The following is a 15,819-nucleotide window of genomic DNA, read 5'->3' as shown; positions in this document are numbered from 1 at the left end:
TAAAACTAACTAAACTCAAATTTAGTGAATTCTACACTGATTGGTCAAATTTCAATTCAATCACAATCCCTAGTCCATAATTTGATACGAGCTTTAAATGATTGGTGTGAATGAGATGGCACGGCAGAATGTAAAACTTGCGGTTGGCGACACTGCGCTTATTATCTATGCTGTTTGAAGTTCCGGTTGTCCGCTCGGCCGTTCATTTCCGTTTGTCGCGAAGGTGAACGAGTGTTTCGGCCGTTAGCTCGCGCGATTCCGACCAAGTCACGATTTGCGCGGGGTAACTCGGCGTTTCGCCGAAACTGCAACCACCTGCACGCTCATTTCAGCATCTCCTCGGTCATTCTCACCGTCTCACGTCGTGTCGATCATTTCGTCGGAGTTTTAGCCCGCACTCGTCGACAGAAGTAGCGGCACGATGACGGACAATCGTGAGTATAAAATAAAATTGATACCACGCGCGCGCGCGCACGGAAAATGGCCGTGTTGTTCTCGACGACGTTATAATGTTTGAAATATTCTTCTCAAACCGAAGACTTATCGCTCTGAAGTTGAGAGAAAAAACATAGCCTTGTAACGTTGTGATTCTATTTCGTCGTTCTCGTTGTCGTTAGCTAAGAATAAACATGGCGACTGGCAAGAGAAGCACTGAAAAGCCTGAGTAATACCGAAAGCAATGGTGCAATCACCACCGCTGCGTTCTATCGAGAACTGCTGTATTCTCGGAGCTAATAATGAATAAATTCTCGATTTTGTACATAGCAAGTTCAACTAAATCGTTAAAAGCTTTTTTCTTTTTTTTTCCACATGTGTTTGCAGACTATAAATTACAGAGTAAATTGTATCGTTGGTGCTTTTTTTACATTTGTATTTCCTCAGCTTCATTTTTTATTCTATTTTTTGTTCAATGTTCAAATTTATTCTCAATAACTTGCGGATGAGACTCAATATGTAAACAAAAGGATTGTTCTTTTCAGTTAAATCCAAAGCTCTTTAGCTGAATTGTGCTGCACTGAAACTTTAGCTCTTTAGTTCTTTTTTAATATCAAATTATATACGTATATTTAATGATAAAAAAAATACAACTTGGTGCAGCTGGAAAGAACAGATCCATTTACAACTTAAATATATCAGATTACAACAAAGCAGACTATAACGATTGTTTTGTTAAATGTTTCCAGAATATTCTAATTACCAGCAACAAGGCTACAATCAGTACAGCCAACCACCACCTTCGGCTGGTCAAGATACTTCGTATCCGCCGCCGACAACCAGCGGAGGTGGCTATAATCAATACAGTCAGCCTCCCCCGAATACCGGCACCAACTATGGCAATTATAACAATTACAATTCTAACGCCGGTCAGGATTACAATCCGCCGCAGAACCAGGGCAACTATGGGCAGAATAACTACGGCGGTGGTAACGCAGGCAGTGGAGATGGCGGTAACAATTATGGCAGTGGGAATTACGGACATAGTAATAGCGGCGGCAGTAGTAGTGGCTACAATCGTAATAACTCCGGTAGTTACAGTGGAGGTAAACGTTCCTTCTGCATTTTAGCTATTATTAAACAATCACACTTCTCGGCGTCATCAACAAGTATTGTGCTCTGCGAACTAAACAGAATGAGATAATTGCCATCTTGATTATCCTCCAGATATGAGAATAGGAAAAAAAGTTATGAGACAGAAATTACATTGATATTAATGTTTATTACTTTTAAAAATTTATCAACTTCAAACCTGTAAAAGTTAAATTTTTTTACGCTTTTTTTTTCTATTGTTGATCGAATATTTTTTCTTCAAAAATATTCAAGGTGACAATAGTTATTGCTTCCTTCCGTATATTATTGTTTATTCGCGTACTTATTATTCCATTGTTTAAATTTTTTTAGGCCAAGGAGGAGGAGGTGGTGGTGGTGGAAGCGGTAGATACAGCGATCGCGGTGGTTACGGAGATCGCTCCAGCGGTGGTTACAAGTAAGTTCATTTTCGAAATATCTTCAGTACAAAAAAATGTGTGAAGCGCGANCCCCCCCCCCCCCAAAAAAAGAGAACGTATCAAATCAAAGCCCACAGCCGCCACACATTCGTAGTAAAACGACCGTCCTTTTTGATGCGAATCCAAGGTATGAAATGCTGTTCTTAATGCCAGTAATCTGGAAAGTTGTTTGTCATCATTACGAACGGTGTTTGTGCCCGATTGGGCGTTAATATAATTGAAGTATGCCTACAGGTTTAACAGACAGATTTAACAGAGAGGTAAAAAGAGGTAATGAAACACAGGTTGTGACGAATGACGTAAAAAGGTTGTAATGTCGACACTCTATCCGCTGGTTCTAATATATAAATATATATATACACACACACACACATATATACACATGTATATATATATATATATATATATATGTACACACATACATATATATTTATATGTATATATATGTATACATAGGGCAAAAAACAACATATGCGCACTCTCGCGCACACACATGCGTATACACGAGTATCATGTATGTGTGGTGCCCATACACATACATACACACACACAAACACACACATACAAAGGTCTTCGAGTGGATTTAGACTAAAAAGCGGTTGATGTCGCCACTGTGGCCACTGTAATGTAATTTTTATCTCCATTAGGCAACATGATCAGACAATTACAAGGCAATTTAAAATCTAAGTCGTAAGAGATTACACACAGGTTATCGGACTAATGTTACGTTGCGTAGGCATTTTTGTCAATAGAAAAAAAAGAGAGGACACTCAGTATAAACGTAAGTTTTGAGAAAAAGATGGGAATACGATATGTCATTATCTCTTTAGATCAATACGCATTCACTGTGCGCATTGTTGTTCTTATCTGCTATTTTATTCCGGCATATTTTTCGGTGAGTAATATTTTTTTACATTAATTATCGATGATCCAGCCTTCTACGGATGAAGTCGTTATATATCTTTGAGTATAAAACGCTGCGTATTTATTTCGTATAAAATGGGCGATAGTGTGAAACACGTGTGAAGCGTCAGCTGTGTTTTGTATTTATAAATTTCTATATCTCAGCTGTGAATTAAGTGGCAAATCGCAGCGGACATTGATGTCTTACTGACGAACGCGTCGGTTTAAAAAAAAAAGAAAGAAAAGAAAAACACGAGTAATCTCTTACTTTTTTTTATTTTTCTTTTTTATTTTCCTCATACGTCATGGGATATTCGAGTAACGTGAGAAATGCACGAACTCGTTTGCGATCTCCATGTATATTCCACGAGTCGAGACATTCACGTCGATTCTGTTGCGATTAAACAGAAATAACGATACTCTATCAAAAATTTGCTCGATTCGACTTTTTCGTTGCTATTGTTATTTCCCACGTGCGTAAGAGAAAATTGAAAGGAAAAAAGAAAAAGGAGAAGAGGAAAAGTGAGTGATCTCTCTCTCTCTCTCTCTCTCTTTCTCTCTCTCTCTCTCTCTCTCTCTCTCTCTCTGTGCATGCTGAGAAAAAAAAAGAAAAAAACTGAGACTGACATGACTCGACGCAGGACACAGGTTCTCTAAGTGCAAATCATTATATAATATATATTACGGTGACTACACATGACATTTAGACCAATAGGTGCATCAAGAAGAAAGGTGGCGAGCGGCATATGATTCGCCTATGCATCGATCGATCGATCACGGTCCATGAATCAACTCATTGGTATATCTGCTTCTGTGTTTTAGCAGTGGCGGTGGCCGTGGTGGTTATAACAAAGGTAAATGCACCAGACTGTTTTGTACTAGTCTGGTGCTATATTATAGCTTTCACTCTACTATTTACGATCCTAAATGCTCGGTTACTCGGTATATAATATTTTTATATGAAAGGGCTGCTATGCAACATTCTCAGGGAAGCGCGACATCTCTTTTTTTCTCTCCCCTTTTCAGTCTCTTTATTATATTGTATCTCTGTTGTCTCTTCTCGTCCGCAGTCGCGAATCGCGAATTCGCCGTGATGACGATGATAATTCGCACGGCGCTTTTCAATGCGATAGCACAAGGAGAGATAATATTGAATCCGATCTCCGAATAGCGTTAGTTATCGAAAAGATACCGTATAATCTGTGATCACCGATTGCCTTTTTTGAACATTTTTTCTTCACCTTTACGAATGACGATGTTATCGTGGCAAAAGTGTGATTTCTTTGCAAGTGAATTGTTTCGTACACGCTTTCGAAAACTATAGGATGTTATATATATATATATATATATATAGTAAAAGATCAACCAGATATCTCGCTGTGTATCATCGTTGCGTGACGACGCGAGAGCGGTTTCGGGAAAGATACTTTAAGGAGGTTGTAAAGCGAAATGAGTTCGATCAGAGCTCAATGAAATTAGCACTATATATGTATTTAAAATATTCATACGGTCTGACTGTTCGTACAATAAAAAAAAAGATTGACTTTTCGAGAGTTCGATGAAAAACTATTATAATATAGACTGATATATAGGCAGTGCAATTTAGGAGAATTTCAAGGATTATTTGTAATTTTGTTTTGAAAATACAGCAGTGTAAAGTTCATAATTAATAATCCTCGAAGTATTTATGTACATATGCATATATTTAAATACTTATCTCTTATATATAAATATAAACACACACATACACACTTCTTATACTTCTTTCTATTGTTTGTATATCTCTATTATAGCAAGTGATACATTAAAAAGTAAAATAAAAAATAATAAGATTGTCATATTAGTAATGTTCATATTTTGCATACTACTTTACTTATATTTGCTTCAATTTTGTTTCAAACTAACGTTTATAATTTAATAAATGAAATAAATGGATAAAAATGTAATTTTGCTCTTACTAACTTTACAAGTGGCAGCTGAAAATACGACTAACTAAGCTTCACAACCTCCTTAAAAAATCGAAAGGTTCAATGTGAGAGACAAAAAGAACGAACGGACATCACATTCGTTCCGCATATAAAATACGTAAAATATAAAATGATAGTTGTGCACGATTGTCGTATGGATTTCCGATCACATATTGGGATCTCAAACGTATTTTAAACCGTATATAAGCGCGAGAAAAAAGAGAAAAGAAGGCAAATGTAAAAGAGGCAGCTAAAAAACTACTTTTGCCTCCGATCGAAACCTTCGAAGGGTAAGAAAATGATGTTGCAGCCCTTTTGTATGCCCAGCTGCAACCTTGTGTTCTGTATGTATCGTTAGGTGTTAATGGAAATATTAGACCTCTACTAATAACATTACCGTTTGTTGCCGTTGAACGCTATATATACGAAAAGCAAAAAGAGAAGGGCGATTAAAGATGTGTATACCGCAGGATGTAAAGTTCATTCGAGGTACGAGGAGCTTCAGATAGTGTGTACAAAAAAGTGGGGACGCAGAGGTGGTAATTGTTATGATTGTGTCAGGCGGAATTATGCGTTTCGAAAAGAAAAACTTCGCGGTAAACCGCAAAGATGAACAAATTCTACGGTTAGGAGAGTAGAAAGAGAGAAAAAAAGGATATTATGCGTAATGAGTAATTATAGTTACGATGCATAATAATGATAATGAAACGTGATGAGATATGATGAATAAAAATAGATACGTATTTAGTTGCTAAATATATATATCTTATAAGCTTCCTTCGTGCTCTGAGAAAGTGTCTCTCTCTAGCTTGTCTCGATGCATCGATAATATTCGATTCATTTATAAAATTTAACCGAACGAAGTCGCAGTAGAATGTGACTTGAACGAAATAAAAATGTGACTTGAACGAAGCGTCCGACTGTCGTCTATTTCTTCTGCTTCCGCTCGCAATTTCAAAAGGGAGAAAAAATCAATCAATAAAGCGCAATAAAGAACGCAATATAAAATTGGTAAGCGCGATACAATCGTGAAAAAGGGAGTATTTGGATTGGGAAAGTGTGGAAACTAACATATCTCATTAGACACAGTTATTGAGAACTCTCTAATGCCATCGGGAGATTAATATGAGTATCTTGTAAGTTCGAATTACGAGTTCTGGATAATATCGAGAGAGAGTTGTACCTACGACTATACGAGGAAAGATATACGGAAAGCTCTGTATTCGCCATAAATGTCGAATAATAATAACGACGATTGTTGTACTTTCTCTTTTGTACCCTCTAAAATCTATATTTGCGCGTAAGATTAATCGAGGAAATAATTCGAAGAAATATTTCCCTCCCCCCCTCTCTCTCTCTCTCTCTCTCTATCTCTCTATCTCTATCTCTATCTTTCTCTATCTCTCTAGAATCTCGACAAGATAGTTTCTCTAGTTGAAACAACACAAGTTACTCGCGTCCGAGAATTGTATGTTCAAAATACTTTCCTTGTATCTTTAGATTAGGATAAGGTAGTAGCTCCAGGATCGGTAGATATGTGAATATATACATACATATATATATATATATTTTTTTTTAACTCTTGTACATTCGATGTGCGACGAATCGTGACTCTGAGTACATTGCAGGGGGCTACGGTGACCGCAACAGCGGAGGAGGTGGTGACGGAATGGTTACGCAGGAAGATACGATATTTGTATCTGGTATGGATCCGTCGATTTCCGAGGACGAGATATGCCAACACTTTGGAGCGATCGGCGTTATTAAGGTGTGTATGTGCTTCTCTTTCTCTTATCACGGACAGATTTAAGCATGTTTATCTCGGTCGATGAAACTCAATATTAATCCTTTAATCGCTACATGAGGTTTAAATCAATGCAATCAGCGACTGCACTTATCCGAAACCTTACGAGAGACAATAACGTCGGGGGTAACGGTAATTTAAGGCTGTACTGAACGTTCATATTTCATATTTCCAGCATGATAAGCGCACGGGCAAACCCAAAGTGTGGCTGTACAAAGACAAGAATACGGGAAAGTCCAAGGGTGAGGCGACCGTGACTTATGACGATCAGAACGCCGCGCGCTCGGCCATTAGTTGGTTCGACGGCAAGGAGTTCAAGGGTTGCACGATAAAGGTGCAGATGGCGCAGCACAAAAGCAACTGGCAAGGCAATCGAATGGGCGGCGGTCGGGGCGGCGGCGGCGGACGCGGCCGTGGCGGTGGCAGCAGTTTCGGCGGCCGCGGAGGCGGCGGCGGCGGCGATCGTGATGATCATCACCGTGGAGGTGGCGAGGATCGTCGCGACGGCGGTGGTCGCGGAGGCGACTGGAGGTAAATACAACATCGACTGCGTTTTATTTGGCCGCTTGTGCGCTGTTAATGTTATTCTGTTTCTTGTTTTTTTTTTTTGCATGTAATGAATAACGATTGGCGATCTTTTGGAAAAAAAAATCGATTTTTAAATTGATCTTGAATCGGAATAATTAGAGAAGATTTAATCGATTAGATTAAAACAAATTAATTAAAATAATTTTATTCCGAAAAAAATCAGACTAAAAGAATCGATTTCCTAAAAATCGATTTTTAAAAAAATCCCATGCAATAAGCACTTTTACAACCACAATTATTTTCCTCTTATTTTATAAATATATCCAAAGACCTAAGTTAATTGGCTATATTTATACAAGAATGATTATTAAAGATTAATTAGGAGTATTTAGGAGTATTTAGCTAGTCACGAGCTAGTGAGGCTAGAAAACTTATCTAGTTATTATTATCTAGCTACTAGTCATGAAATCTAATCTGCTAGATCCATTTCTGCTCAGGTAGGTGTACAATTTAATTCTCGGCTCTTATATTTAATTAACTACAGCTACTATTTAAACAACTATTTAATCAACTACACCTATTCAAATTTTAATTTCTTTCTCGCGATATAGTCGTTTTAAAACCATCTTTCAGCTTTAAAACGAAATATAATAGTTGGTGCTACTGATGTGACTTCAAAAAACATTAGTGAAAGTGATCTCATTCGAAAAGCAGTATCTGAGGCACCTTATTGTATATTAGACCTCATCGACGAAATGTTAGTTTGCTAAGTTCATCCTACCTTAGGAAAATGTTGCATTTCTATCGTTCAAATGGTACAATCGAGGAATGCTTTGTGATCCGAAACAGGTGCCCCAATCCCGACTGCGGCAACACGAACTTCGCTTGGCGAGATCAGTGTAATCTCTGTAAAAGCCTGAAGCCGGAAGGTCTCAGTTACGGCAGCGGCGGTGGCAGAGGAGGCGGCCGAGGTGGTAGTGATCGCGGTAACCGAGGAGGTTTCAGGGGCGATCGTGGAGGACGCGGAGGTGACAGAGGCGGCAGAGGTGGCGGTTTCCGAGGCGGAGACCGAGGTGGTCGTGGAGGTAGAGGTGGCCCCATGAGGGGAGGTGGCGGGTAAGATTTTCCCTCACGTCATTTTTCACCAAAAAGCGCCAAGCATATACCGCTGATTTTTATCTCTCTTTCGACATGCGCGAAAGTTTGGAGAAATTATCACTTGGTGAACCTTAAACCTCATTTTTCATGTGTTTTGATCAATGTTCGCACTTTCTCTGTTTCAGCCGGGGTGACAGGGACAGAGATCGCCAGCGGCCCTACTAATTCTCTCCTGTATTCATGTTCAACAGCCGACTTGCCGACTTGCTAAAAGTAACTTGTACACATTTTGTACACAAGTTTCTCAATGCTTGTACATTTCGCGAAGCGGAAGTCAACACCCCCCCCCCTTCCCCCTCCTATGCGCCATATGTTTCTTCTTTCTTTTTTTTTCTTTTCACGTGTAATTTTTTATATTCATGAAGATCCGCCTCATTTCATGTTATGTTAGCACAATGACTATACACAATGTAAAATTAAATCTCGAATAGACAACAATAGATAAGATTCTAAGTTACGTCAAATGTATGGCTATAATGGATTTATTTGTCATCCACTGTCCCGCTTTGACGTCCACGTGAAGCCGAGAGAGAAGAGCGTTTTTAGAAAACTTCCTTTTATCGAAAGTCGAAAATATAATACAGTTAATTTATATATATATATATATAATGACTAATGTGTAAAATGAAATCTGAATGAGAATAGACAGCAATAGGTAAGAATATAAGTCACACGAACTGTGCGACCGTTTGACTTATTTATCATCCACTCTTTACTGCTTTGATTCACGCGAGGTAAGGAGAGCAGAACTTTGGGAAAATTTATTTATTGAAAGTCGAAAATATAATACACTTGCATTACATGTGTGTTTCATGTGTACAGGTACATGTTCACGCACGCATACACACATACACACGCGCGCAAATGTGATGGAGAATTACAACTTGAAGATATAACCAAAATAAATTACGCCTTGTCTCTGTGATCGGACGCAGAAAGCCGATTTCTCTTTTCGCATCGAGTAAATAGACCGCATCTCTAACATTTTTTTCTGTTTTTATTATATTAAATATATTTATATATATATATAGTCTCGTCGTGTATCGTTTACTAAAGAGATGTATATGTGTATATATATGGTATGAGACGTGGTATATAGATACTTGTATAATTTCTTTTCTTCCGGTATGTATATATACACAAATACCTAAGTATGGATAGATTACATGAAGACCTCTAGTTTATGGATTTACTTGAGAATGCGCCATAACACCACCCTCCCACCGGTTCGTTCAATCTTTACGTTTGCGTGAATCCTTGGACAATTCCTAAAATCGAACGAACAATACAGTACAAGTATTTCCCAACTATTTAACATTTCTGTATTCCACATTGTGCGTCTCTAAACATTTTTTGGTCTTTTTTTTTATAATAAAGACATCATGCAAACGAGGGGAGAGAAAGAGAGACAGCACTTGGTCATAATTAAAATACTAAAGTATACGCCTTGAAGGTTGGGCATTTTTTTCTATATTTTTTCCTTTTGGACGTGTTAGCACACGCGAAAGATAACGTGATAGTTCTCAGATATATTTGCAAAAAGTAATCGACATTGAGAATATTAACCGATATTCATCGACTTACCTTTTGCGTAAGGATTATCAGAAGATGTCGGAAAACGCCTACGAAGTCTATGAACAGGTCCAAGGAGTGCATGATGAAGTCCCTACTGCCCATATGATGTTTCTCGATGATCAGCTGCGTGTCATAGATGACGAAGCCGCAGATCACGAAGAATCCCACGTACAAGTGCGCTTGGTGAATCAGGTATGAGCGCAAGAACAGATTTGCCACGGAAAATATAATCATGATGTTCAGCATGCTCATCAGAGTGCCGCCAAGATACAACCATCGTCCACGTTCGGCTAACAGCGCGGAAATGCTAAAAGAAACGAAGATGGCTGTCGTACCTGCAATCAATATTTATTTATTCATTCGTTACTGCAACAATTTTGCAATAGTAAGCCTTAAAAGAAATTGACCAATCACAATCGAATTATAGAAGAATAATCAATAGTAATTGGTCAATTTCTTAAGGCTTACAGCTTAAATTTTCATTGTAGACCCCGCTTTAAACATGATTGATCAATTTCTTAAGGTTTAGAGCTTATATCACCTATTGTAGACTGGAACTAAAGGGTTAACATGTTGCTATTTAACACGTTATCAGGATTTACTTTGAACACAGATTCGCCACAGATCACCTCGCGCTTTGTTTACGTAATTGTATAAAACAGACTCCGTTTAACAATATGGGCATAGAAAAAAATTGCCCGCTGTCGCATGTGAGTAACAAATGTACACTAATAGCGGATGCATTACGGATGAAGAGTTGAAGATTCATAGAACTCTCGATTCATTTCCGATTGGTCGATTCGAGCTCGGCTATCAAAGTTGTCAGCGTGAATAATATAATTATATGGTGTGCAATTAAAACGATATAATTACATGGTGTGCAATTAAAACGAGAAAGAATGTTCTTTTATCATTTCGAGTAATTCGGTCAGTCATAAATTCTCTTTATAATCCCCTAAATATCTAAATCTAAGTCCTCTTTCTAATCTTCATTTAAAATCATTATCAGTTGAGTCATATTTATATCTACTCCGCTTTACTTCCGACGCCATTAAAGTTATTAATCTTTTGTGTCGGATGACAAATTATACAGTTAGTAAACGCTATTGGTAATTTTGCTGGTCGATCGTCGATTAGTCATTTCAACCTTTATGATAGATTATCTTTATTTTTATCCAGATGGAAGAAATTAAAATATATTCATTTTCATGTTAGATAAGAAAACATGTTATCTCATCTAAAAATGATCTGAAATGATGTTATGGCCCATATTCTGAACTCACTTTTCGATGAAATAAACGAAATAATGTGGAGCTATGCGTTAAGCCCGTACCAAACTAGGGATTGGAGATTAAATTTCAACGAATCAACAAATTTCAGTTTTATCCTTTTTGCTGAACTAATGCAATAAGTTAGAGCGAGACAAAATATACTTGTCTCACTCTATTGCACTAGTTCAGGAGTGTAACTAAAAAGAACAGACCATTTGTTTCAATTGATCAATCGACTTTAAGCCCGTATCAAACTATCGACTGTGTGCGAGCAGTCAATGATTAATCGTCTTTGTTGGATCCTTTAATTTAAAGCAATTACGTTGACGAATTACTTAACCGTTGTGCAATTTTATGTGATCTGCGTGATTTTTACCATAAATTTTTACAAAGTTTCTCATGAAAACAATATCATCTGAAAAATTATCTAATTAGCGCTACTTATCTTTCATCTAGATAAATCAAAGGCAAAATTATCTTCATCTCATCTAAGATTAATTTTTTGGATTTTCGTCTCGATCTTCATCTATATAAATCTAAAATCATCCAAGGCAAACACTGCTCACCGATTAACGCTGTCACAACTATACTCGGGTCTATGCTGATCACTAGCTCGAGCAGGGGTCCTAGCCCGAGACCAGACAGGAATGTGAATCCCAGGAGGTAGCCGAGACGCAGTTTCTGATTTTTGCCATTGTCGGGAGTTGACATCAACGCGATGAGGAGACCCAAGGATCCGAGAGTAGTCAACAGATTGGCCTGCAGGAGTTGTGTATTCATATGCACGTAAGCCCCGACGGCCGCTGACACAGTGGACAGAGACAGACAGCCGTAGACATTCTTCAGATGCTGTCTGACCGGTGTACTCCTATAAACATCATAATCGGTTACACGAGAAAGGAGGACAAGCTTCGATATCTCGAATCGTCCAAACGTTCACACACGACGAGAACGCGATTTCTAATCAAATGATCCAATCATCGGGATAACATTCGCGAGAGACTAAAGAGAGATTTTCCACCGCGTCGTATTTCCTCTCCTCTCTTTCCCACCAAGCAAGTTAACAAACGCATCAACTTAATCATTCAATCGACGTTCTGCATAATTTTACACGAGTCACGATTGCGTTACTCGAAAACACCAAGTCACTGGAAAATCGGTCGAAACAAGTTGATTTGAGAGATCTTCAGTATACCTTTGGTGCTTTCCATTCAGTGACACAAGTCGACACAAGCATCATTCTATCTTTGTTATTCATTGAATGCGGAACCAAAACAAAATGATATTTGTGATCGACTTATGTCACTAAGTGGAAAGCACCATTTGTTACACCATTTGTTATTTGTTAAGGAAAATCCGATAAAACGCGATTATAGACGAGAAAAGTGCATTATAGAAAAGCTTCATGTACACCAGCTGCGTTCGGCTTGCAAATCGATGAGACATCGGTTTGTTCATGAAATTATCTCAAGATGATAACTAGCCGAAACGATTTTCCTGGAGCAACTTAGGGGACCGATTGTAAGAATTTCCAAATACAGTCTACAGTGGACGGTAAGAATATGTTCGTAAGAATTAGGAATAAGAAATTGACTAATCATATTCAAATATACGGAGAATAATCGATCGTGATTGGTTAATTTCTCACTCTCTTTTTATAAACGTACTCCTACCGCCCACTATAGACTACATTTTAAAGTAAGAGAAATCACGAGGCGTTGACCGATGAAATTATAAATATTTTTATATGATAAATTCACTCGCTTTTTTTATTCTCACTTTTGTTTCGAGATACACAACTCCCAGAATAAACCGATATCTCCAATTTATAAATGCTGAACGCAGCTAACGGGTGTCTGAAGTTCATCGCGCGCGCACGAGCAAGTGAGAGAGCGAGCGAGCGAACGAACGAGAGAGAGAGAGAGAGAGAGAGAGAGAGAGAGGCAAGTGTTAAATTCGCAATCAATCCTTCCCGTGTTTAAGAATTCATCGTTGCAAAGTTTACAATGCGAACACTCTCTCTCTTTCTCTCTCTCGACATCGCACGCACAAACTGCGTCGTGCCTTTGGTTCGAGGCTGCGAGAGACATAGGAAGGTGACTGTCGACACTTTCCGAACGTATCCAGAGCGTATCAAGGAAGCCGAAGGTCGCGAGCAAAAATACATGACGCACGTATATATCACGTGTAATTACGAAAACATTTTTGGAAAAAAAGACAAACGAAAAAAACGACGGAAAAAGCGAGTGAGAGAGAGAAAGATCGAGATATGCAAAATTTTCAGATATCGTGGTGAGGTGATCGGTGAATCGAGACATGAATAGGCAGTATTAACGGCGGAGAACGGGAAAAAAAGAAAGCTCGCGCGTGAGATAAGCAGAGAGAGAGAGAGAGAAGAAGATATCGCGGTCAAATGTATTTTTATTCACGGGAGTTCTGTTTCATTTTCTCTCTCCTTCATTTTTTTTCTCTCTCACATATATAAAAAAAGAGCTATCATATAGGATGTGCGTATCGCCAAAATCTGTACTCACAGTGAATTGCTGAAGGAGTTGACGAAGGTGTTCAGTACCGCTGCCATAATTTTGTTGTTCTCAGCACTCTCTCAACGACTGCTCTCGAGAGACACACACACGTAGGACACGTCACGTCACAACTCGATGACTATCACGAATGACTGGCGATATTCCGCCTGACTCTCTTCCGCGCGCGTCAAATGAAATTATCACGCAGTTAACGAACGTGCATACGTATATAGGAGCACGTAGTCGATCCTCGGGGGACACGTCAGTGATAATTCTGCGCGTACGTCGAAAACCGACCGAGAACGGACGAAGGTAGGAGGACAAACGACGTGTCCGATTGGCGCTGGTGCGCGGATCGTCAAATGCACACCGCTGAACAACGAGAGACTATTGGCATTTTCGATTTGCTGACTCGATACGACTAACGAGCAGCGTTCCGCTAATCGCTACGGTATCGCGAACAACAGTATGTGTTACGTGAACTATAGGTTGCAGCTCTACAAAAATTACCGGAACGTCGCTCGAGTCGACTCGAGTCAGCGAATCGAAAACCAGCCATACGGCCCGTATCAGACTGTGGATTAAAATTGAATCTGGATTGAAATTTAACTAATCAGAGCAAAGTTCACTAAACTTAAGTTTAGAGAATCTTGCTCTAACTGGCCAAATTTTAATATAATCTCAATCGTAATTAGTAGTCTGGTGTGAGCTTAAGCAAAGTTAACTGAACTTAAGTTTAGTGAAATTTAGTGAATTTTGCAGTGATTGGTCAAATTTCAATTCAACTTCAATCTCCAATCCGTAGTTTGATACGGGCTTTAAGTGATCTCGCAAATTGCTCTTTCAGAAGACTTGCACACTCATTGAATATCGTGCATAGCGCATATCGCATTACGCGATATCAGTAACTACCGATACCAACTACAGCCAACCAGGGTTTCTCACCAGGTGTTTTACTAGTGTCAACCAATCGATGTAGCTTGTGATCAATAAAGACTGGAATAGGGCGATAATATTAATACATAGGGAAATATGGTTTTCCCCCGGAAAAATAAAATTCTCCGCCACAAATTGCGGAGGAAAACCCTATTTTTCTCAGAGAAATTCTTATTTCCCTAGAGTATCAATACTGTATTGCCCAACTCTAAGAGACGTAGGATCAATCGGGTCCTACCTCCGTTAAGGCCGTTTCAGACGGATTGGAGATTGAGATTGAATTGAAATTTAACTAATTAGTACAAAGTTAATTAGATTAGATGTTACTAAACATGAATTCAGTTAACTATGTACTGATTGGTCAAAAACAATCACAATAACTATCCCTAATCTATAGTCTGATGCGGCCTTCATGCACCGCGTTGATTATAAGAACAATTAAGCCCGTATCAGATGGATTGAAGACAGAGATTCGTTGCGCTCAGAAATCACAAGCAATCAGTGAGCGGTCATTGATTATTAAACTTTACTATTAGATCTTTAACTATAGATTAATCATGATGACGAATAACTCAACCGTCGTGCCAATGTTGTGTTTTGAGAACACAATACATTGAATTGAAATTAGAAAAATTAGTGTAGAAATTACTAAATTTTACTAAACTACAGATTAGTTAACTTTACACTGATTGAATATATTCAACCTCAATACTCAAACTGTAGTCTGATACAGGCTTTACAGCTCATCTATTACGAACTTGAATAAGTTTCGACCGTCCGTGACGGTGCAGGATTTGACACACCCGTTCCCCATCCTAAAATTTAGATAGATTTCGATGATTACCTTCCTATTCTGACATGTTTCCCCAACACTCGTGGTTGAAAAATATGAATTTTACACTTAATAATACACGTTTCCCTAATTACTAAAATATCGAAAACTTTCGACGTGCTACTTCAATACTATTCCGACGTGTTACTCCAATACTCACGATTGAAAAAAACTTTCACAGCGAACAGTAATCGTCGAAATCTACATGCGTTAGAGATCCTCTTGTTTGATTAAAGTAAATCTCGACGAGAACCGTAGGTGGTGGAAGGTATTTTCAGTTACGAATATATTATTAATATATTTATTTACGTGAC

At 38.5% G+C, this 15,819-nt stretch overlaps 2 protein-coding genes across 3 annotated transcripts; one reads left to right on the top strand and one right to left on the bottom strand.

Moving 5' to 3' along the window:
- Positions 1 to 188: 188 nt before the first annotated feature.
- On the top strand, positions 189 to 8,834 carry LOC106749659 (RNA-binding protein cabeza-like). Of its 2 annotated transcripts, none has more exons than XM_014629337.1 (8): positions 189 to 434; positions 1,185 to 1,541; positions 1,900 to 1,984; positions 3,735 to 3,763; positions 6,505 to 6,644; positions 6,856 to 7,211; positions 8,058 to 8,324; positions 8,492 to 8,834. In XM_014629337.1, exons 1-8 carry the CDS (start codon positions 422 to 424, stop codon positions 8,529 to 8,531), a joined length of 1,287 nt encoding a protein of 428 aa, XP_014484823.1. In that variant the 5' UTR covers positions 189 to 421; the 3' UTR covers positions 8,532 to 8,834. The 2 variants fall into 2 exon arrangements, with proteins under 2 accessions (XP_014484823.1, XP_014484822.1); XM_014629336.1 differs by having other exon boundaries at positions 3,732 to 3,763.
- Positions 8,835 to 9,116: 282 nt separating this feature from the next.
- On the bottom strand, positions 9,117 to 14,113 carry LOC106749660 (bax inhibitor 1). Its single transcript, XM_014629338.1, has 4 exons — positions 13,747 to 14,113; positions 11,779 to 12,080; positions 9,951 to 10,276; positions 9,117 to 9,634 (listed from the first exon to the last, which is right to left on the bottom strand). The coding sequence occupies exons 1-4, from the start codon at positions 13,791 to 13,793 to the stop codon at positions 9,599 to 9,601; spliced, it is 711 nt and encodes a 236-aa protein (XP_014484824.1). The 5' UTR covers positions 13,794 to 14,113; the 3' UTR covers positions 9,117 to 9,598.
- Positions 14,114 to 15,819: the final 1,706 nt, after the last annotated feature.

The sequence above is a fragment of the Dinoponera quadriceps genome, unplaced genomic scaffold (genome assembly GCF_001313825.1).
Source record: "Dinoponera quadriceps isolate SergipeBrazil2010 unplaced genomic scaffold, ASM131382v1 scaffold3773, whole genome shotgun sequence".
NCBI lineage: Eukaryota > Metazoa > Arthropoda > Insecta > Hymenoptera > Formicidae > Dinoponera > Dinoponera quadriceps.
This window is presented reverse-complemented; position numbering and strand designations above follow the sequence as displayed.